At 54.7% G+C, this 22085-nt stretch overlaps 1 protein-coding gene across 5 annotated transcripts; it reads right to left on the minus strand.

Annotated features, from left to right (window-relative positions):
• Window positions 1-389: 389 nt before the first annotated feature.
• KCNH6 (potassium voltage-gated channel subfamily H member 6) lies at window positions 390-18946 on the minus strand. 5 transcript variants are annotated; one of them, XM_080680903.1, is made up of 13 exons: window positions 18785-18946; window positions 17712-17942; window positions 13944-14105; window positions 13638-13843; window positions 12875-13300; window positions 11176-11575; window positions 9978-10177; window positions 9118-9370; window positions 5709-5902; window positions 4100-4184; window positions 3369-3537; window positions 2272-2455; window positions 390-2189 (listed from the first exon to the last, which is right to left on the minus strand). In XM_080680903.1, the coding sequence occupies exons 1-13, from the start codon at window positions 18858-18860 to the stop codon at window positions 1896-1898; spliced, it is 2880 nt and encodes a 959-aa protein (XP_080537029.1). In that variant the 5' UTR covers window positions 18861-18946; the 3' UTR covers window positions 390-1895. The 5 variants fall into 5 exon arrangements, with proteins under 5 accessions (XP_080537029.1, XP_080537028.1, XP_080537030.1 ...); XM_080680902.1 differs by having other exon boundaries at window positions 3369-3558; window positions 18785-18919; XM_080680904.1 differs by lacking the exon at window positions 18785-18946 and having other exon boundaries at window positions 3369-3558; window positions 17707-17799.
• Between the last annotated feature and the right edge of the window lie 3139 nt (window positions 18947-22085).

Here is a 22085-nt window from a genome sequence, read left to right on the forward strand (position 1 = left end):
TATATGTAACAAACCCCCTACAGTCCCATCCATTTATGTGAACAAGTTTTCTCTGTGCTTAAGTTTTGTGTTTTTATGAAAGGAAAGAAAAATAGGTACAAAATTGTTTCTGAACCTTGTCTTATTTTAACAAACAAACCAACAAAAATGGTATTCATCCACACACGAACTAATTGAGAGGAAAGTGATGCATTTCCAATAAAATTTGTTTCTATAAAAATTTAATATATATTTATGTTTTTTGAACAACTCTCTACTAAGTATAACCCTTAAAGCAATAGTAATATAAAAATTAATCTTAAAATTTCAATGTACAGTATATATTTTCAATTTACATACCTGTTGCAAATAGATATGATGAGATTATAATTATAAACTTTAAAGCAGGATAATAAATTATATGTGGTATAAACTGAGAAGAGAATGGAATTATGAGAAAAAATAAATGATGTTAAAGAAGTGTTTGTTCTAGTGTTTTTAAAATGAATGATGTTGGCGTTCAAATCACTATGCTATTTGGATCAAAATGGATCCATAGCAATAAAACAGTTTATAAAGTGTCAATATATACAACACACTGGAAATTACATCCTTTACAACTATTTAAACTTAATAATGAAATACTTCATATGTCAACTTAAAAATGTGCGAAGAGGCAAATACATTTTCAAATTTTTTTTAGGGAATAATTCTTTTAGGGAGCAAAGAGGACTGAAGACCAGTGAGCGGGTACTTTTTGGACAGCAGTCAATTTCAGTGGGATAGTTAACTGCGCATATTCTCAAGCCAAACCATTTGGGTTGAAATTACATCCTTCTTTTCCTCTATTGTGGGCAAGATTCTTTTTTTTTATTAGTAGTATAACTTATACATAGAAGTGCACATATTCTCACAACACACGCATGTAACCAGCACCTAGACCAGGAAACAGAACAGTACCAAAAGTCCCCGTTGTGCTTGTGTAAGATGTCTCTCTCTGTTTTTGATCCCACTTCTCTAAAATGGGGAGAATAACAGTGACCCCTTAGGGTTTTTGAGAGGATTAGATAAACTAATACCTGAGGGCAGTCAGCACAGAGCACTGAACAGGGTGACTGTTATGAAAGTGTTGGCTGTTGTCATGATTCTCAATGGCCACCAAGCCAGTAGCTCTCATTCCCCTTCACCCCAGCCTGGCTAAGAGCTCCATGGTTCAAGGGCTCCTGGGTCCAGCAGAGCCACCTGCAAGTCCCCAACACATAGCTCTTTGTGAGAAGGGCTTGGAGAAGACAACTGAGATGGTGGCATCATGGCAGAGTCAAGGACATAATCACCCTCAGGTAAGTTACACACCCAGCCCAAGGTGAAATGTGCAGACTTTATTAGCTGTGATACTCCACCGCCCGCTAGAGTCCCAAAGGTCGTCGCAAAACCATCAGGGACTGAGCCACTGAGGGCTGGAGCCCTGTGCCCTGGTGTGTCCACTACAGAGGACACCTGCATCTCCAGCCAGGACACAGGCTCTCACAGGGGGGTCTGACCAATTTTAGGTGCTGGGCTGAAAGGCAGTGGATACTTCTGAGCCAGGAGTTGATTTCACCAGGCCCAGAGCAAGGCTCTCACACAGAAGATCAGAAACTTGTCTTTTCCTCACTGACCCCACTTCCTGTAGGCTAACTGCACACCCAAGGTGCTGGCCCCTCCTTCAGGCTTGCTATCTAAACAGAGGCCTGGAGGCTGGGACAAATCCTGAGCCTCCTCACTTCTGCCATCTTGGGTCACCTGGGTTAGCAGTTTGTAGCTACTCAAAGAGAATGGTTTTCAGAGGTCCTCTCAGCAGCTCTCTGCCTCCCCCAAATCCTTCACTCTCACCTCACCCACCTTCAATCCCCTTATGGTGTCTTTTGTCTTGGGGTTCAGTGGCTCCAATTCCCTGCAAATCCAGGATCTGAGCCATGTCTCGGGAACTCCAGCTGCTTGGGGACAGAGCCGAGGTATTCTGGGAGGGAGGGGAAGCGGGGACCACAGACGAGTCCCTGTACCTCCAGGGAATGCAGAGGTGAGGCCAGGGATGACAGGAGCCCCTCAGGATGCTCCAGTTCAGAGGACAGTGTCAGAGTTTTGTCCATCGCCATGGCCAGGTGAGGCACCCTGGAGGAGGAGTTCCTGTGCTTCGGCTCACGTTGGTCCAAGTCACCACAGCTTGGGGCCTGAGAGGGCAAGAAAGAAGGGGTGGGGGAAGGAATGCAGCAGCCTCCAGGCAAGTCCCTGGGGAACACCTCAACTGCTCACCTGTGCAGGGGGCAGGCCACCCTGGGGCAGCCTCGTTCCTGGACTCTGAGTCGCTGAGGCCACAGGAAACAAGGCCAGGTCATTAGCTGAAGCTCCCAGAATGTAGCCAGTATGGCCCTGGGGCAGGGGCTGCTGAAGGAGCTGCAGGATGCGGCTGAGGTCTGAGGACAGGCGGGATTCCAGCCTGCCAAACAGGACAGAACGCCACAGTCAGGGTCAAGATCAGGGCCCGGGTTGGGGTTAGGGTTGGCAGTTCAGGACCTGAGGACAGCTCCCAATTTGGTAGCCTACATGCAGTTCCTGCTGCTTGGAAGGGCAGCCTGGGGCCTATTGAAGCTATTTCCTTGCTACAGTCCATAGCCTCTGCCCAAATTCCCCTAGCACAGTGGTCGGCAAACTGTGGCTCGCGAGCCACATGCGGCTCTTTGGCCCCTTGAGTGTGGCTTTTCCACAAAATTCCACGGCCTGGGCGAGTCTATTTCGAAGAAGTGGCGTTAGAAGAAGTTTAAGTTTAAAAAATTTGGCTCTCAAAAGAAATTTCAATCGTTGTACTATCGATATTTGGCTCTGTTGACTAATGAGTTTGCCGACCACTGCCCTAGCACATCCCTGACTTTGAAAATAAGTGACCAGGTGCCGTATGCATGTCATTCGGTCTTCATCAAGAAGCTTTGATATGGGTATTCTGAAAGGGCAAACTGAGGCACAGAGTGATTAAGTAACTTGCCCACACTCTTGCTGGTAAGAGGCAGAATCCGCATTTGAACCCAGGATTGTACTGCCCCTAAGCCCTAATTCTGCTACCACAGCTTGGTTACCCACAGGCCACACCCCTTTCCCAAGGGCCCTTGAAGTTTGTTTCTGCACGAAGTTATGCCCCTCCCTCAAGAAAGCTTCCTTGACATGTTCCAGGATTTGCTGGGACAAGCCATCTAAGGAATTGTGCGTACTGGCCTGCTGTTAAATGGGGCTGGCCATTCTGACACTTACAGGACATCCAGTGAGGTTCCTGAACCACCAGGAGGGGGCACCCGTGCCTCACCTGCTGCTGGGCTTACTCCCCGCAGCCGCCAGAACCTGGCCTGCAAGGCACTCACCTGTTCATCTGGGCCTGGAGCTGCTCTAGCCTGGGGCCCAGCTCCCGAGACCAGCAGTCTGGGTCTCCCTGAGGGTCTGAAGGGCTGTGCCTTGGCCTTTGGGGCACTTGCTGTAGCAGCTCAGGCCAGAGGCCAGATGCATCTGAGAGGCTCAGGGAAGAGGCTGCACCTGCAGGAGCCAAAGGAAAGCCTGAACTTGGTTTAGCTGGTTCTACACACCTGAGCCTATGCCCCTCCCCCTCCCTGCAATGGGAACACAGGGCGGGAGGAGTGGCTCTTCTCACCTGCATGCCCAGGAGTATGAAGTCCTGTCTCCATACAAGTCTGATATCCATGACACATAAGGCTGTAGCCCTGGGAGGGGGCCTGGGACCCCAGCTTTGGGGGCTGGCTGGGTGGGGCATCCAGCCCTGGCCTCACTCTCCAGGAAGCTAAAGCCTAGTGGTTTCCCTGTAGCCTTGCTGTGGAACCCCAGAGGCTTGGCCCGTATTCCCCTTCTTGTGACAGCACCAGGCACCCAGCTAGCCCTCACCCAGGCTCTGAGGACATGGGGAGGACGGGGGAAAGGGCCCCCAGCGCCGAGCCTCGGGAGGGAGCCCCTCTCCACTCATCCAGGGGCTGGGGAGGCCTCTCCTAGAGGAAGCGGGGTGAAAGGACTGCAAAGGCGCAGGAGGCTGGCTGGGGCTGTGGGCTGGGGGAGGCCGACACTGGTGGAGACTGGCTTTGCTCACCTGACTGGTTGTCACTGAGGAAGAAGTCTTGGTGGTCCTGATTGCCTGGAGCCTGTTGGGGTGATGACTGGAGACCCCCGTCTGCCTTGTGGGGAACAAGAGCATCAAGTAACAGGGACCAAAGCTGGGGCAGGACCTCTTGGTTCTCCCTTGCCTCCTCCCCCCAATGTCCCCTGTGGCCCCTGTGAGAAAGTGGTGACAGGTGGCTGGGCTCTCCCATAATGCTCCCGGCAGCTTTCTGCAGGCTCCCTCCTGCCTGGGTGGGCAGGGGATGAACAGGGGCTTGGAGGCATGCAGACCCCCAGAGTCTTGGGAAAGGCTACTTTGAGCATCCTGATTGTTTGCGGGGGATGTGGGGAGGGGGCAGGGGAGCTGTTCTTCCAGTCCTCCCTTTCCATGCTCCGGCCCTCAGCATGGCCAATGGGAGTCTCCTGGGAGGAGACTGGGCCTGGAACCCCCAGTCCAGCAGGTGCCCTCAGCAACACCCTCGGCAGCCCACCCTTCTGGTACCTCCACTTAGGGCCACCCTAGGGGGCTGCAGATGCGCATGGAGACCACATCACTCTTGCCCTGGTATCCAGCCACTGAGCACTTGGGCCAACTAATGGTTCCTAGTGGCTGGGGCCCCCAAAGCAGGGCCCTTACAAGGTATCTCCTGGACAGATCAGATGGGAAGGGGAGAGACTGGGGAGAGGGGGGACAGCAGAGGGCACTGGGTGGGGAGGGCTGTCCCTAGTAAGAAAACCTGTCTCAGCACTATACCCTCCATCCTGGGCCAGCAGAGCCCCTCCTCCTGAGGCTGGGGTGTTATGTTGGGGGAAAAGGGGCTCAGAGCTGGGGCCTCAGCCACTGTTGCCCCTATCAAGCATGCCTGACACTTCCTTCCCACTAGCTGATTCCAGACCCCTGCCTCCATGCAGCCTTGTCTGGCCATCCCACTCCTTGGCAACCCTGGGCTCCACAGAAATTTGGTCTCCCCGCGCACCCTTGTGACTTCCTTGGTTATTGAACCGCGTGGCTCTTTATTTTCCTGGCTTGTTTAATCTCCTCCACTGAGTGATAAGCTTGAGAGGAGAGACAGCTCTCTCACTCTTTACACCCCAGGACCTGGCACCAGGAGCCCCTGGACAGCACACACCCTCCCTTGCAGCTTGGTACAATGGGTGGGCAAAGCCTGGGCTCGGGAGTGGCACAAACCTGACTCCACAGTTTGGCTCTGCCATTGACTGTATGTATGGCTTACTGTGGGGCTGAATGGCTTTGGTCAATGTATCCTCTCTGGCCCTCAGTTTCCTCATCTGGGAAATGGGGATAATAACAGCATTTACAAGAAAAAGGATTAAATGAGATAATGTAAAAGAAGCCCAGCGCTTCGCACATAGTAGGTGCTCAATAATTGGGAGCTATCATCATATTTAGCATTATGCAGGCCATAGTAGATACAGAAGAAACTATGGTAGAGAACACAGCATGGGTTGAAAGAAAAGGAGGTGTTCAGATGGGTCCCCCAGGCCAAGCAGGCCAAGCTCTCAGCAGGCTGCCTGGGCATTATCTGTTACCAGCTGGCCAAGGGCCACCCCCCACCCTGGCCCACCCAGCCCAGACTCACGTCCCGAAGGTTGAAGGTGACTTCCAGCTTGCTCCAGAAGCTGTCCGCGAAGGCAGGGTACATGTCCAGCACCTCCAGCAGGTCTGCCCGCTGGATCTTGTGCAGGTCGCAGTAGGTCAGGGCCCGCACATCGGCACTGGATTTGCCCGGCTGGGCATGGAGGTTAACAGGCTCCCCAAAGATGTCATTCTTTCCTGTCAGCCAGAGGGGTGGGGGTTTCTCTAGGATCTGGCTCCAAGCTCTCTTCTAAGGATCTTTCCTGAGGGCCCCTTGTCCATGACCGCTCTCTCACCCCAGGGATTCTGCCAGGGGGGTCTGGTGCTCAGGATCAAGCTCTGGGGACAAGACTGGATGTCCTGGCTGGGGATGAGGAGTGTGCTCCTACCTTGTCCTTTGAGCTCTGCAGAGAACCCCCTCTCTTGTAGAATGTGGGGGCTTCAGCTGTCTCTGGACCCTCTGGGCCACCCTCTATCAGAATCCCCCCTCCTAGTTCCACATGCTTTGGGACTGTCCTACCCCCACCCTGGGGGTCAGTGGGCAGTAAATGACACTAAAGGCTCCCTGCTCAACCTCTTCCCCTCTCCGCAGCCTGCTGCAGTGATGTTGAGTGCAGGAAATCCAAGGCCAGGGGCACCTAGCCCCCCAGCACAGGGCCCAATGCTTCTGTCTCTTTGTGTTCCCACTCCCCATTGTGGGGCCAGGTAACCAGCATGACACTGGCAGAGGAAGCCTGGGAAGTCACTTCCCCTCTTTGGACCCCAGTGTCCATATCTCTAAAATGGGTATAACCATATCTCCCTTGTCTACCCCACTGGCTGTCAAGAGGAGCAGATGTGATGCTTGAGAAAGTACCTTGAATAGTAAGAGGCACCAGACATGTGATTTCAAGGCATTGGTATTGACAGATGTCACAGGGTGGACATGGGCTGACATTGGGGCATGTGATGAGGGTATTGGGCCCTCCTGGGGTCAGGTATAGTGCTGCCACAGGATGTAAACATGAATAAGATGCTGTCCCACCCTAACATCCCTGTGAGATAGGCCCATAAGCAAGCAACTAGTTTACAGAATGATCTTTGACCTTAGAACAGGGAAGAACCAAGAGCGATGGGGCCATAGAAGAGGGAGGGGCTCATTCTACTAGGAGTGATTGGGGAACAGGGAGGAGGGGGGCTTACAGAGGAACTGAAGTGGGGGCTGGGTGGTGAGAATTGATGAGGACTGGGCTCCAAGGAGAAAGGCAATCTGGCAGAAAAACAGTGTGTGGTTAGTGCTATAGTCAGGGCTGGGGGGCAGAGAGCCCAGGGCTGGGTGCTGATTACTTTGATGTCTGAGCTCCCTGCAGCAAAGTCCAGCCCCCTCAGTCTGGTCATGCTGTAACAAGGGTCACAGACAATGATGGATGGAGGCCAGGACATGTCCCCCAAGAGAACAAGATCAAAGGTCATTCACAAAAGAGGGGACTGAGGCCTAAAGATGGAAGGAATTTGCCAGGATTACGCATGAAACCCAGGATCTTGAAATCTGGGCAACATTATAAAGTGATGGTTTTCTAGTAGATGAAGGATTACGATCTCAAGTCCATTTCCACTCAGGACAAAATGAGATTTCATGTCTCTGACTAAAACTTAAATTGGACTGGCTTCTTAATTATTAATAATAATGATGATCCCTCCCACACGAATGGTGCTTCTAAAATAGGCTGGCAGTGAGGGAAGGTCTTAGAGAGGAACCCGTGCTTACGCTCAGCCTTGAAGAGTGCCCAGAGTCTTCCAGGCAGGGGTGCCAGGTAGGTGCCCCAAGAAGAGTTGCAGCACTTGCAAAGGCAGGGATGTGTGACAGACAGGCAGGTTTAGGGAGTGGCACGTAGTTTGTGTGGCTGGAACCAGAAGTACCAGGGGACGGGTGGCAGGACTTAGGGTAGCTAGACTGGGGAAGACTGTGCCCACAGGTATTCACTCTTGTCCCGTGAGCCATGGGGACCCAGGGAAGATTTTGAACAGAAGAGGAGTATGCACAGATGTGAATTTCAGGTCACTGGCAGAAGGTGGAAGATGGCGTATGGGAGTAGACCAGATGCAGGGATATGGGGAAGGAGCTCCTGACGCCTGTCCAGGAAGGACCCTATGAGGCCTAGACCCAGGCAGGGACAAGGAGACCCATGTGGGACAGAGAGGGAGACAGAAGGGGCTCTGTGGCGACCTGGATGATATGGGATAGGAAGGTCTCTGGCTCGGGCAATGGGTGGTTCACAGTGATGGGGATGCCAAAGGAGCTGCTTTTGAGGGCAGATGGAGATTTCAGGTTGAGATATGTTGTTTGGTCTGCCTCCAGAACAGAAGGGTGGCCATGCCCAGGAGGGAATGGAATATTCTGGTCGAAGGAGAGACTGAGGCTAAGACAGAGTTCTGGGAGTGCTTGTGGCACAGATGGAGGCTGAGACCCTGGGAGCAAGGAGCTGGCCCAGGTGAGAGTGCAGGATGAGAAGAGACCAGAGCCCCACGCTTGGTGGACACCAGCTGAGGGCAGACCAGAGGATAAGGAGTGGGCATAGGGGGCCTGACCGGGGCTGTTGGAGGAGGGCCGGGCCCTGGAGACCAAGGGAGGGCCAGGCTGACGTCCTGGGCAGGGACTTGGGGTGGCTGAAGTTGGGGGAGGGGTGGCGAGGAAGATGAGAGAGAACCCTGTGAGGCTCAGAAATGTGAAGTGACCTGCCCAAGGTCACACTGGCACAGCTGGTAACAGGCAGAGGCTGCATGTGCCCCACATCTGTCCCCTACCCCAGTGGTTGGCAAACTCATTAGTCAACAGAGCCAAATATCAACAGTACAACCATTGAAATTTCTTTTGAGAGCCGAAAACCGAATTCTGCGCATGGGCCACAAAGTTTCAATTGCACTGTACGTGCGCGCCCGCACGTGGTATTTTGTGGAAGAGCCACACTCAAGGGGCCAAAGAGCCACATGTGGCTCGCGAGCCACAGTTTGCAGACCACTGCCCTACCCAGTGCTCATATCCTTCCTCCAAAGTCCAGCCTTCCCTGTAGTAGTGCTGACTGACACCGAAGACCCCCCTCCACCCATGACAAACCCTCACCCTCTCACCCTGTGCTCTCCCAAAGTGAAAGACGGTAGGAGCCTGCCTGCCTGGACTTCTGAGTCAGACATATTGCCCTGGAATCCCTGCTTGGCCACGTACCAGCATGATCTCTCTGAGCCTCAACTTCCCTACGAGGAAAGTGGACCTATGGCAGAGGTTTGTTTTAAGGATTCCGTGAGCCGGGGATAAAGCTCTCTGGCACACGCTCAGCACATGCAGGTCATAAAAGGTGCCACCACCATCGCCGGTAATGGAGTGGTCCAGGCAGGAGTCTCCAGTCCCCGCACCCCACCCTTCCCGCCTGACCCACCTAGGATGGCCACGACCACGTCCTGGCGCAGGATCTCGATGGAGCCGCGGGAGATGAAGTAGAGCGTGGAGAGCACGTCTCCGAAGTGCACCAGCGTGTCCCCAGGTGGCGCGTGCGTTGTCTTGAACTTGACGGCGAGCGCGCGCAGGCATCCCTTGCTGGCGCCTCCGAAGGCGGGGCAGTGCTGCAGCAGCGCCCGGTGTAGGTGCAGGCAGATGTCGGCCTGCAGGCACTCGGGGAAGCCCTTCAGCACCTGCGAGGCCAGGTGGGAGGGGTGGGGCTGAGGGAGCGGGCAGGGAAGGCTTTGGGTGGCGCCCTGAGCCTGGGACCTTGTCTTCCCCATTAGCAAGAGTGGGACTTGTCCTAGCTGGTTTGGCTCAGTGGATAGAGAGTGAGCCTGAAGGGTCCGGGTTCCATTCCCGTCAAGGGCACATGCTCGGGTTATGGGCTCCATCCCTAGTAGGGGGCATGCAGGAGGCAGCCTATCAATGACTCTCATCATTGATGTTTCTATCTCGTTTTTCCTCTCCCTTCCTTTCTGAAATCAATAAAAAAATATATTTTTTAAAAAAAGAGCCCTTAGTCAGTTTGGCTCAGTGGATAAAGTGTCGACCTGAGGACTGAAGGGTCCCAGGTTCGATTCTGGTCAAGGGCACATGCCTGGATTGCAGGCTCAGTCCCCAGTTGGGGGTGTGCAGGAGGCAGCTGATCAATGGATATCTCTCATCATTGATGTTTCTATCTCTCTTTCTCCCTCTTCCTTACTCTCTGAAATAAACAAAAATATTAAAAAAAAAAAAAAAAGAGCGGGACTTGACTTGGGTTGCCCACCCCACCCCAGGCAGGGCGGCCGGGCTCACCGCGTTCATGTCGATGCCATTGGTGTAGGACCAGGCGTGCTGGAAGTACTCTTCCAGGCGCTGCCGCAGCGGGTTGGGGATCTGGTGGAAGCGAATGAACTCCTTGACTCGCAGCATCTGCGTGTGGTAGCGGGCAGTGCCCGAGTACAGGCGTTGGATGATGGCGGACACGTTGCCAAAGATGCTGGCATACATGAGGGCTGGGGCAGGGAGCCGGGGTTCGGGGAGTGAGCTCCTCTGCATCCCCACCAGGCCACCCCACCCCGGGGCCTGCTTCAAGCCTCCCTCTTCCTCTGTCCAGGACTGAGTCAGAAGTGCCCAGATCAGCACCAGGGCAGCTGGGGGACAGAGGTCCCTGGGCTTCCTGCCCTCCTCCCTCTGCCTCTTGGCATCTTCCTGGGCCCAGAGGCCAAACTCCTGAGAGAAACAACTAGGGCAATGGAATTTTTTTAGTTCAAATTTGTTTTCTCATTCAGCTGTAAACATATAATAAAGGGAAAACTCTTGGTCTTGTTTCATCCCTTTTTTTTTTTCTTGCTGTTTTTGTTTTTCTGGGCTTTCACATCTCTAAATACTCTGAACATGACAACTTCATCTACGTGTAAAATCTCGCAGTGCGTCTCGTATTCCTGGCCCAGGTGTCTTGGGAAGCCAGCAGCACAGTGCAGAGCCTGAGCACACACAGCCCCGGGAAGGGCCCCAGGCCTGGAACTGGGTCTCTGTGTATCCCCTGGCAGGTGAGGACCTTAGGTTTCTTGGTCTGTAAATTGGGTTCATAATATGGCCCTGATGTGGGGAGTGATTGGAATGGAATGTGGGCCTTGGATAAGCACTTAGAAAAGTGCCTGGCAGGTCTGGCTCCATAGGCATGCGACCTGTGCCAAGAAGGGCCCCACATTTGGTTTAATTTTCTGCTGTCGTTGTCTTGAAATCTTAATTTTTTTTTAAGGAAAGGCTCTCCCTTTTCATTTTGCACTGGGCCCTGCAAATGAGGTAGCTGCTCCTGGTTCCCGGCACATGGCAAGGGCTGCAGGGTGTTAAATTCTGTGTATACTTGGTGCATGCATGCAACATTTCATTGTGCTGTCTGCTTAGGATCCACTTATCACACACATTGTTACTATGTGCTGTTACGTCTCACTACAAATCTAAAAATCGATCCCTATGGGAAAGGCCCGGGGCATGAGGTGGCACTCACAGCCGATGAGCATGACGCAGATGGAGAAGACCTTCTCTGAGTTGGTGTTGGGGGAGACGTTGCCGAAGCCCACGCTGGTGAGGCTGCTGAAGGTGAAGTAGAGGGCAGTGACATATTTGTCCTGCACCGAGGGGCCTGAGGCAGGGTCGCTGCCATTGTAGCGCTTGCCGAGCTGCACGCCCAGGCTGTCCAGCCAGCCGATCTTGGGCTCCAGGTAGGGCCGCTCCACGTTGCCGATGGCGTACCAGATGCAGGCCAGCCAGTGCGCGATGAGCGCAAAGGTGCACATGAGCAGGAAGAGCACGGCTGCCCCGTACTCAGAGTAGCGGTCCAGCTTCCTGGCCACGCGCACCAGCCGCAGCAGCCGGGCAGTCTTCAGCAGCCCAATCAGCGTTGTGGTCTGGATGGGCAAGGAGGGGGCCATGGGGCTAGCGGTCAGCCCTTGAAAGTCTGCGCTCAGGACCGCATTTGTTTACTCGTGCGTATGGTCATGTAGTCATTCAACAAACACTCATGAAAAACCTGCTCGGGGCCAGGCTCTTGGCAGTGGGGCACAGAGTGGGACCTTAAGGAGCTCAAAGGCAGTGTTACAGTTACTAGGACAGAAATCTAGGGAGAGCACAGAGGAAGGAGAGGTCAAGTCTGCAGGAGCAGAGAGCAGGGAGGCTACACAGATAAGGTGACACATGAGCAGAGTCTTGAGGGATGAGACTGGGCCTCCAGATAGGAGGGAGAGGGAAAGGGCATTCCAGGCTCAGGGAGCAGCAAGAGCAAAGGCCTAGAAGTGTGAAATGGCACAGCCCACGTGGGAAACCAAGTGTGGTGCTGTAGCCGGGAGCTTATGAGGAAGATGGCAGAGAATGGAGAAATGAGCCTGGAAGGTGGGCAAGGGCTGTTCCTGTGGGTCTGAGGTTCCAGAAGGAGATTGGCTTTTATCCCAAGCCACTGGGTAGCCACTTAAGGCTCTGAGGACAGGGCCAGATAAGTAACAGGGTCATCTGAGTGATCTGAAACTCTCTCTGGCTTCTTTGTGGAAGATGTATGGCTGACAGGTGTGGGGCTGGGGCAGGCATGGGTGAGAAAGCCACTCAGTGTCCAGGCAGGGGCTGTAGGTAGAGAGGAGGGGAGAGGATTTGGGGAAAGATTTTCTGGGAATGGGTGGGCATGGGAGCAGGGAGTCATGAGGGACAGCCCCTGCTGCACAAGCTGGGGTGATTGGGAGGGTGACCGGAACACAAGAGGCAGAGCTCATTGGAGTGGAAAGCTGATCCCAAAGAGGTGGGGGAAAGGACACAGTGGGACTAGACGCTCTAAGAAAAGCATGAAAATGCCCTCACATCAGCTATGGGAAGTGGAGTTGGCACAGTGGAGGGGCTCAGGGGTGAGAAGGGGTCAAGCTGCATTAAGGAGCAGCTTGCACATTCCCTTTCTAACTCCAAGGTGAGTGTGGTTTAGAAGTCAGCATGAGAACCTGGGACTAAAAAATGCCCATCCCAGAAGGGGCTGAATTGTGGGGCACAGGGAGGCCACCCAGGCCTGGGGCACAGCCTTGGTGGTCCTTTTCCAGGGCTGGGAGATGACAGGAGATGTCTGCCCCCTTCCCACCTCCACTTGCTTTGGCAAAGGTGCCCAGTGCCAGGTACTCTCTGCACCCAGGGCCGTGAGGCCAGGGAGGCCCCAGGGCTGCAGGTTCACTCACCTCATCAGAGCCAGTGCGGAAGATGAGCAGGTCGAAGGGGATGGCTGCCACCATGTCAATGAGGAACCAGCCCTTGAAGTAGTGGACGGCGATGCGGCGGGGGTGGCTGACCACCTCATCGTTGGTGTTGACATAGGTGGTGCGGAAGTTGATGACAATGTCCACGACAAACATGATGTCCACGATGAGGTCCACCACGGTGAGTGGACTGCAGGTGTAGCTGCAGTCCCCGCGCTGAGACTCATCCTGGTCGCTGAGCAGGAAGGCGGCTGAGTAGGGTGTGAAGATGGCTGTGTAGATGACCAGCAGCAGGATGAGCCAGTCCCACACGGCCTTGAAGGGGCTGTAGTGCAGGAGGGTCCCGCGGTGGATGCGTGGCGCCTGCAACTTATACTCTGGCAGCACGTCTGCACCCAGGGACAGGACCTGGGGTGGGGGCCATGGCGTGGTCAGTGGGGCGGCTGCTGCTGGTGAGATGGGTCTGGGGACGGTGAAAATGTAGGGGTGACGCCTGAGAAGGCCCTGTGGAGCCTGGACCAGTGAAGGCCTTCCCTGGGGCCAGCTCCTTCCATGGAAAGAGCCAAATGTGAGGTGTATAGCTAGTCTGGGGCCTGGACAGGTCCTGAGTACCAGTCAACCTTGACTACTTCTCATAAATCCTAGGCGGGGGTTGATTATTACATGCAGCTGAGCCCTCTCCACTCTGCCCCTCCCACCCGCAAGGCCCAGCACAGCCCAGTCTGCCTTGCCCTGCAGGCCAAACCTGGGTGACCTTCTCCGTGACATTCTGGGTCCGCTCCACCACCTTGTGGGGCGCGATGATCTCAATTTCCGTGGTGGAGCCTGAGCGGTGCTTCTCCAGGTTGAACTCCACAAAGTTGAGTGTGAACTGCGGAATCTGGCTGATGGTCCTGTACTTGACCCTGCCCGTGCCAGGCCCCTGTGTACCAGGCCTGCCGTGAGAGCCCTCTGAAAGCAGGGCCAGGGTCAGAGCAGCCAGGGTCAGGGACCAGCTGCTCTACTTGGTGCCCCCACTCACCCTCCCTCCACCACCTGCACCCCTCCTCACCGGAGCCCAGGAAGCTCTGGGACAACAGGCGCTGGGACAGGCTGCGGCTCCCGCTCTTGGCCAGGAGCTGGGCCAGATCCTCGAAGTTGAGGATGAACATGATGACGGCCCCGTCCTCATTCTTCACGGGCACCACGTCCACCAGGCAGCGGAAACTGGAGGCTGCAAAGACCATGGGGGTGTCACTGAAGGGGTCCCCTCCTGCAGGAACCTGGCCAGGGGAAGCTGGGAAGGGGGCTGGGTAAAAGTAAAATTAAGGGCAGCCACAGGGTGAGGAGGCCTAGATGAGGGTTGGTGATGCCACAGGGCAGAGGTGGGGAGAGCAGCTAAGCTGCTGATTATGAGATAATGCAGCATCAGGTCCAAGTCTGTGCTCAGGCCTCTGCTCAGGGCTTAACCTTGAGGTTTGCTTCTGCTGTAATTAAAGCGGAGCAGATGGGGGTAGATTAAGTGGGGAGGTGGGTCGGGCATTCTGCTCCATGAAGCTCTGGCTGGCCCTGGGTTCAGCTCCCATGTTCCCAGCCCACAAAGCTGACACTGCAAGGATCTTATTATTGACGGAGCTAGTTGGCATACAGTCTACATGGTGGAGCCCAGTGGGTCTTTGTGGGGAGGCAGAGACCCCCATTCTACAGATGAGAGCCTAGGTTCTGAGAAATTGACCTGCTGGGGCTGGGAGGAGACATGGAGCAGGGATCCCTGAACTCTCAGTACACAACAGCTTGGAGCGGGGAGGGGCTTGTCTGGGATGGGGATGCTTGAGTGAAGGCCAGGCTGCTGCTCCAGGCCTAGAAGGGGAGCAAAGCTTTAAGGCAGAGGCCCTGGGACTGGGGTGCGGGCAGGGCAGTGAATGGCCTGGGGTCAGGAGAAGGAGTGAGATGGCAGTATGGGGACAGGACAGGTCCCTCCTGCCACTCTCTCTACCCTTTTGGACAGCCCAGCCCCAGCTGTTTGCCTCACTGTTCCTTATTTTGCTATAGGGTCTTGCTCCCCTGCCTCTGTAGGTGGATGGAACAGAACAAGCTAAAATTGCCTTTGGGCTGGGTGAGTGGGTGGACACCCCGGGAGCCTACTCTCCATAGTACCTGATGGTCCTATGTCCCTCAACTCAAACCATTGGGGGTGTCAGGCCCGAAGGGCAGGATTCTAAAGGGCAGGGGCCTCAGGTAAACATGCAAGTCAGAAGGCAGAGCTGCCCAGGTTTGGGTCTGTCTCATTTGCCAGCGGCCAGCACCTGTCCCAGGTGTTGTTTGTTCATTGAGCGAATGAATGTATATGTAAATGTGAGAGGGTGGGAGGTTGGCTGGCAGGAATATTGCTAGAATCACTCTTCTCCTGGCTCCCCATTTAGCGCTCACTTCCCTTGGTATCTCCTCACAGCCATCAGCACCGGGTACAGCTGAGCTGTCTCCATCCTCCCTCCCACGTTCCTCCCTGGAAGCAGGAATCTCCTGGATCAGATTCCCAGACTCCCAGGCACCAGGCAGTCATCTGCCAGCTGCTGTACTGGGCCCCAGGGGAGACATCCACACCAAGGAGCGGCCACCCACCTGCCTCTGTGACCCACTCCTGGGGTCTCAGTGCTGTGGGCCTGCCTCCCAGGCCAGGGCCTGGCACTCTTGTCAGCCCAGGGCATGTGAGTCATGGGCACTGAGAGGAAGTCAGCATTAGGATGCCCCTCCGCAGGATTGTAAGATGTATGTTAATCTGATATTTAAAAAGGGTCATGTGGTCAGAGTGGACCATAAGGTAAACAAATCAACCAAGAACCACATCCTTCCTTTAGGCTAATGCAGGCTGAGAAGCTCCCTTTCCTGGGCTCCCTTTTGGGGCCAATTTCAGGCAGGTCCAGGCGGTCAAAGGTTTGGACTACAGGACAGGAAAGGGCTTGCAGTAGGGGTGGGAGTAGGCTGGCATTTGGGGGCATCAGGTATGTAATTTTCCATTTTCACCTGGGGTCCGCTTTCATGGGTGTAAGTGTGAACGTGAATATGTGGGTGAGTGCATGCCAGGGTCCCTTCTGATATAGGTGGAGGGTTCCAAAGACCTAAATTCTAACCTCAGAGGGCCAAAGCCTGGCCTGGGCCTCTGCCCCTGCCCAGTCACATGCAGAGTGCTGAGGAGACCCTAAGAATTCTGATCTGGCTTCTCCAGGTGTCTAGAATCAGCCCTCACCCCTCTGGGGCCAAGGTAGAGCTCTGGGGTCAAGGAGAGGGACAAAGAAGGACCTGTTGTTCCCCCTCATTTCCTACTGTCCCATCCTGTTCTTCCAGGACCCTTGCACTCCCCTGACTGTCACCTCCTCCCTGCAATGATATGAGGAGGTGAGATCACAGCCTTTTAAAATATTCTGACTTCATTAACCCCGTGAGTGCTGCCACACTAAGCCAGATTCTTCCTAGTCACCTAATCTCTACCTCTGCATTCACTTGGGTGGCAACAGCAGGAGACAGCCACAGGGACAGCCAGGACCTGTCCAAGAAGCACCCTGGAAGCCCTTACACACACACACACACACGTGCATGCACTCACACACGTGTTCACATTCACGCTTACACCCGTACTCCACACACACACACCTGGCCCCTGGAACTTAAGCTTCAGCCCTGCTCAGCTCCCATCCAGAGGTGCCTGACCTGTGTCTGCACTCACATGGCCCTTATGACTCTCCCCAAAGTCCTGCCTCTGAGCACAGAGGCAGTTGGGGTCCTTCCTCCCCTCTTGGGATTACTCAGAACAGAGATACCTAGGAAAGAATCCGAAGACCTGGAATCCAGCCCCAGGTTGGACCCCAGCAGCAGGATTCTTGACAAGTCCCTTCTTTTTCTTAAGCCTCAGTTTCTCCACCCATGAAGTGAAAGGTTTTATCTAAGCCAGTGGTTCCCAAATTTAGCAGAACATTTGAACCACTAGGGGGATTTTTCCAAATATACCTGCTTGGGCCTCACCTCACACTTCTGAGTCAGCCTCCCTCTAGGGAAGGTGTGTTTTGGAAAACAAGCCCCAGGTAATTTTGATGTAGAACCAGGTGAGTGGAGGGGAGGGGGGAGGCACCGATCCAGGTAACTTCAAAGGGACTTTTATGATCCTAGTTCCCCCCCATCAGCCCCCTTCCCTCCCCCCCCCCCCCCCCCCGCCTCCATGCTTCATCCAATAGAGCCTCAGAGGTCCTGGGGAAGGGTTTCAAAGGCCTGCCGAAGTCTTTATCATCAGGCCCTGCCCTATGTTCTGGTCTGCTTGCAGAAATTTGACAGTGACATCCCAAACTCAGTGAGCCTCTAGGTCAGGCCAATCTCCGGACTTTCTCTTTCCAAGGAGCCGGGCTGGGCGAGCCAGACCCACCCCTCTTTCCCATCCAGCAGCCACCATGCCTTACTTGGCCACAGAGGCCTTGACTCCTCCCTTAATCCCCAGAGCAGACAGAGATGAGGAAAAGTTAATTTCCATCCCAGTTGCCTGACAGCTGGGGCTGACAGTGACAGAGTGGACAGCCAGGAGACTGGGGACATGGGGGAGGGATGGTGGAGCGGGAGGCTCTGCCCAGAACTAGGACCAGTCAGTGGCTCAGCCTGATGTCCTGTTTCTGAAAAGGGCCTCTAAAGGCATCACATCCAATGCCCATCACTTCCCCACACAGATGAGGAAACTGAGGCCCAGACAGGAAACAAGATTTATCCAGGCCCTTAGTCCCAGGGTCAGTGCCCTCCCCGTGGCCACTCTGGCAGAACAAGACAGGGACCAAGAACCTGTGGCCCAAGGGCACCTCACCATCCTTGCGGTAGTAGAGGATGTCCACCTTGCACTCCTCAGCCCCCAGCAGGGCCTGCGCCAGGCGGGTCATGGCACTGCGTGGGGTGTTGGGGCCTGTGAGGAAGTCACAGGTGCACGGTCGCTGCATCACCTCCACTCGGGAGTAGCCAAAGAGTTCACAGAAGCCATCGTTGCAGTAAATGATGGCGCAGTTCTCCATCTGAGCATTGGCGATCAGGAACTTTCGACCTGGGGTGGGAGGGGGGAGGGGGGAAGCACATGGCAACCAGAATTGGGTGGCAGGGAGGGAAAGATTATAGGGACTCGTGGCAGCAGTGAGGGGGTATCTAGATGGGGGAGCAGAGCAGTGACCAGAATGAGGGAAGGAGAGATCAGGCCTAGGATGGTGAGAAAACCAAGGAGGCCCGAGTCATGGGGGTGCCTGAGAGTAATGGGGGGAGGGTGTCAGAAGCAGGGAGCAGAACAGTGACCTGAGAAGTGGGGGAAGGACAGTCAGTCCTGGGGATTGTGGGAAGACCAGGGCAATAATGGGGTCAGTGAAGTGGGAGGGAGGCCTAAGGTTTCCTGGAGACAGTGGAGAGGGTCAGGAAGAGGGAGCAGGGGTGTGACCTGGGGGTCAGACCTTGGGGAGCTCCTAGAAAAACCAGGGAGGGCCAGGATCAGGCGGTGAAAAGGAGAATGTCAAGGAAACCTCTGGAGGAAGTGTGTGTGTGTGTGTGTGTGTGTGTGTGTGTGTGTGCAGGGGCGGGTGGGGTGTAAAGAGGCGGAAGCTGGGCATTGATAGAAGGGGAGGTCAGGGCTTGGGGGGCAAGAAAATAACTCAGTGGAGGGGGGTGGGGGTGGGGTGGGCTGTGAGCTGACACTCGTGCTCCAGAAGAGAAGAGGACAGACACTGAGGTAAGTGGGGCTGCTGGAGAAGATGGTGTGGGGGGACATTAAAGCAAATAATTTTGCATTCAGCATCCGGTATCCCCCACCCTGCTCCACTCAAAGTTAGCAAAGGGGTCCGACTGCTCCTGCCACGGAAGCAGAACTCCAGATCGTCCCCCCACCGTGACGCACGCACTCACTCTGGCCCTCGAACTTGCGGATGATGGTGTCCAGGTAAGTATTTTGGGGCGCAACGTGGCCCCTGCGGACCGGCATCTTCTGGCCGCGGCCTCTGCCCGTAGCCACCAGAACCTCGGCTCCCGGCGCCTTCGCCTGTCCTCACTCTCAGCGGCGCCGCCCCCGAGGAGGGCCGTGGGCCTCCGTGCCCCGCCCGCCCTCCTGCAGCTACGGTACGCTACCCGCCCTGACCCTCCCCAGCCGGAGGCTCGCCGCGCCTCCTCCCCTCCGCGCCCTCCGGGAGCTGTCCGCGCCGCGGTGCTGAAAGAAGCCGCGAGGCAGCGGCGGGGGCAACTTCTCCCGGACTCCATGGGGCAAGGGCGGGGCCATGACTCCTAGGGGGTGGAGCTGGGCGGGAGTCCGGCTCCGGGAATGGGGCAGGGCTTCTTTTAGGACCTTATGCTCTTGTTCCAGTGGCCAGTGGCCGCAGCCCCTCTAGGGACCTCCCATGACATCAAAGGGCAGTAGGGAGTTGCCTTGCTGGGGCGAGTCTCTCAGGCAGGGAAAGGCGCGGGCAGAACAGGTTGTTAGAGGCCACAGATGGTCTGGGCCAGATCCTGGCAACGGTGCGGATCAGACCAGATCTTGCCTGCGGTTGCTGTGCCCTCCAACTGACCCCCAATGCCCATGCAGAACTCCTAGTGGCAAGCCCATCTAAGACCTGGCCTTGGGGGAATGGGGTAGGAGCACACCTGAAGGGTACAAGAAATATGCAATTAGGTGCTTTCTTCAGAGGCCTGAGGGCTCTTAGCATCCAGGCGCTGCTTGTGAGGAGAGCAGATTTAAAACCACCATTAGTAAGTAACCACTGATAAAAGTGTCTGGGTACCTATTGAAAAGGAGTACATTAGAAGAAGATGGGGTGAGGTTTGTTGAAAGAGTCTTCTTAGAAAGGAGGGAGAGAAAGGGACCATTGTTCCCTGAGCATCTTGGCAGGCTTAGAGCTTTGACGAGGGTCCAATGACCAGTTTTGAGGCAGGCCTTGGAGGGCAAGCATTCAAATGGCAAAGGCTGATATTACAATCAGTGCAAAGGGGCTGAGAGAGGTGAGGTTGGAAAAAAGGGGAACTGATAAAGACCCTCAGATGGCATTTTGAATATCTAGCTTTCATTGATGGACAACCAAGTTCTTACATCGTTAGACATAAAGGAAATGTTTTGGTGAAATAAACTACAACAACAAGTGGGAAAGGGAAGATGGACAAGGAGGCTTAGTGAGGTTTTTGCTGGAATCCAGGTGAGCGGCTTGGAGTCCAGGGATGGTGTGCCTTTGCCACTCAGAGCCGCAGTGTCTGATGGGAGACACATTGGCTGCTGTGGCTGAGGGATGGGAGAGCTGCAAATGTGGCCTCCTTGGGAGGAGAGGGCAGAGTTGTCCTAGTTGTCTGTGTGGGGGTGGGGGTGGGGGGGGATAGGGTGGCTGTGGAGAAAAGGTAGGGCTGTTTTTCATGGGCTCACTTCATGGGGTGCTGAATTCTGAGGGACTAGGACAGTGGGACACTCATTCACTCACTCATTCAAACATTTTCCAAGTCCCCACTATGTGCCATGGTCTGTGCTGGCTAGATGTTACACGGGGGTACAGTCCTGATAGGTGCCCTGCCCCTATAGAGCTGAAAGCTAGTAATGGGGACAAAATAAGGACATTACAACTCAGCAACGTAGTGACAGAGACATCAAGTGAAGGTGCTGTGAAGCCTGTGGTTGAACAAGAGTGTGTGGGTTCAGTCAAAACTTAGGAAGACCTCTTGAAACCTGGGCAGAGGCAGGGTCCATGGAAAACTCAGACCAGTACCTCTGTCCCCTGAGCCCCTGACTTCTTTTTAAAAAATATATTTTTTTATTGATTTCAGAGAGGAACGGAAAGGGAGAGAGAGATAGAAACATCAATGATGAGAGGAAATCATTGATCGACCAACTCCTGCACTGAAGCCTGCAACCTAGGCTCTGGGAATCGAACTGTGATCTCTGGTTCATAGGTCAGCTCTCAACCACTAAGCCATGCAGGCCAGGCAAGCCCCTGACTTCTTAATCTAGAGAAAGCCAGTCTTATCTTTTGGCCACCCTCCCACCAGCTCAACTGTGGTCCTGGTGCCTCCTCTCTGTGATGCTACTTCCCCCCAAGGCTCCCTAATCTCTGATAGGAACTGATTCTCAGCCTCCCCAGGAGCCCCCGGGGCCTCAGTCCAAAGTCAGTTTGTCTCCATTGCAGGCAGAACAAGGCTGGAAAGAAAGGGCTAGAAGGGGCAAGAGCAGAGGCCTTCTTTTTCTCTTCCTCGGCTTGTCCCTAGAGTCCTCCAACAGCATTCCCTCCCTGTTGTCCCCTCCTCCACTGAGTCTGGAAAGGTGCTGTTTGCCCTGTGCTCAATCCCCAGGGCAACAGACCAGGCAGCAGGTGTGTGTGTCCAACAAGGCCATCTCTGAAACTGAGTGGCTGGAGATGAGCTTTGTTTAAATATTCAAGAAGTCAATCATTAATCAAGCGTGGCTTGATGCCCAGCTACCCACTGGCTCCATTTGGGAGAGCTAGGACTGGGGCAGGGAGGGGCGTGGGCATTTTATGAGGCTACTTGCATCTCAGACGGCTGACAAGTAGCTTTGGGGGGCTAGATAATGCAGCCCAACACAGGGCAGGCCAAAGGATCAGCAGAAAGATGTGCTGGCCAGTATACAGAGCACAGTGCTCATGAACTGGGCACCAAGGATTTGTACAGGAATGTCTGACTCTGCAGAAGAGGAGATGGGCACAGATAGGGCTATGTACCCTATGGTGCTCAGCAGTGGCTCCCTGCAGGGGTCCGGAGAAAAGATGCCACCCTGTGCTCCGATGCCAGACTGGCATCTAGCTGGTGCACAAGGAAGCACTTGGGCATAGGCTGGGGCGTGGGCTATGGGCTTGGCTGAGGCTGCAGCAGGTGTAGACAGGGTCATGCAGCAGCAGTGCTGTGCTCGTTCAAGCCAGATCATAGATGGACTAGGAGTTAGGGCTGCGTTAGGGTACGAGCTGGCGCAGGGCAGGCTAGACCATTGAGAATCTGCCTATTTAGAAAATCCTTCAGGGGGAGAGGGGGACAAGAGGTTTGACCCAAAGTCCAGCTGATGGTCCATGTGGGCAGCATCTGAGACTTGCAAAGGTGGCAATTGGGTGTTGCCCGGAGCTCTCAACTCTAAGGTGGCAGCAACAGGCCCCATGGACCAGGTCAAGCCCATCATGGCTGGCTGGATGAGGCAGGGGGACTTTGGAAATTTGGATCAAGTCCATTT

The sequence above is a fragment of the Plecotus auritus genome (assembly GCF_963455305.1).
Source record: "Plecotus auritus genome assembly, chromosome: 7".
Lineage (NCBI taxonomy): Eukaryota > Metazoa > Chordata > Mammalia > Chiroptera > Vespertilionidae > Plecotus > Plecotus auritus.

Excerpts from the sequence above, each read along its gene's own strand:
- KCNH6 (XM_080680902.1), bottom strand. The coding sequence starts at position 18,860 with ATGCCGGTCCGCAGGGGCCACGTTGCGCCCCAAAATACTTACCTGGAC. Across the intron at positions 13,844-13,943 it reads CCAGAGCTTCCTGGGCTCCG|AGGGCTCTCACGGCAGGCCT; the intron begins GTGAGGAGGGGT and ends CCCTGCTTTCAG. Across the intron at positions 2,190-2,271 it reads GTGGCCTGCCCCCTGCACAG|GCCCCAAGCTGTGGTGACTT; the intron begins GTGAGCAGTTGA and ends TTGCCCTCTCAG.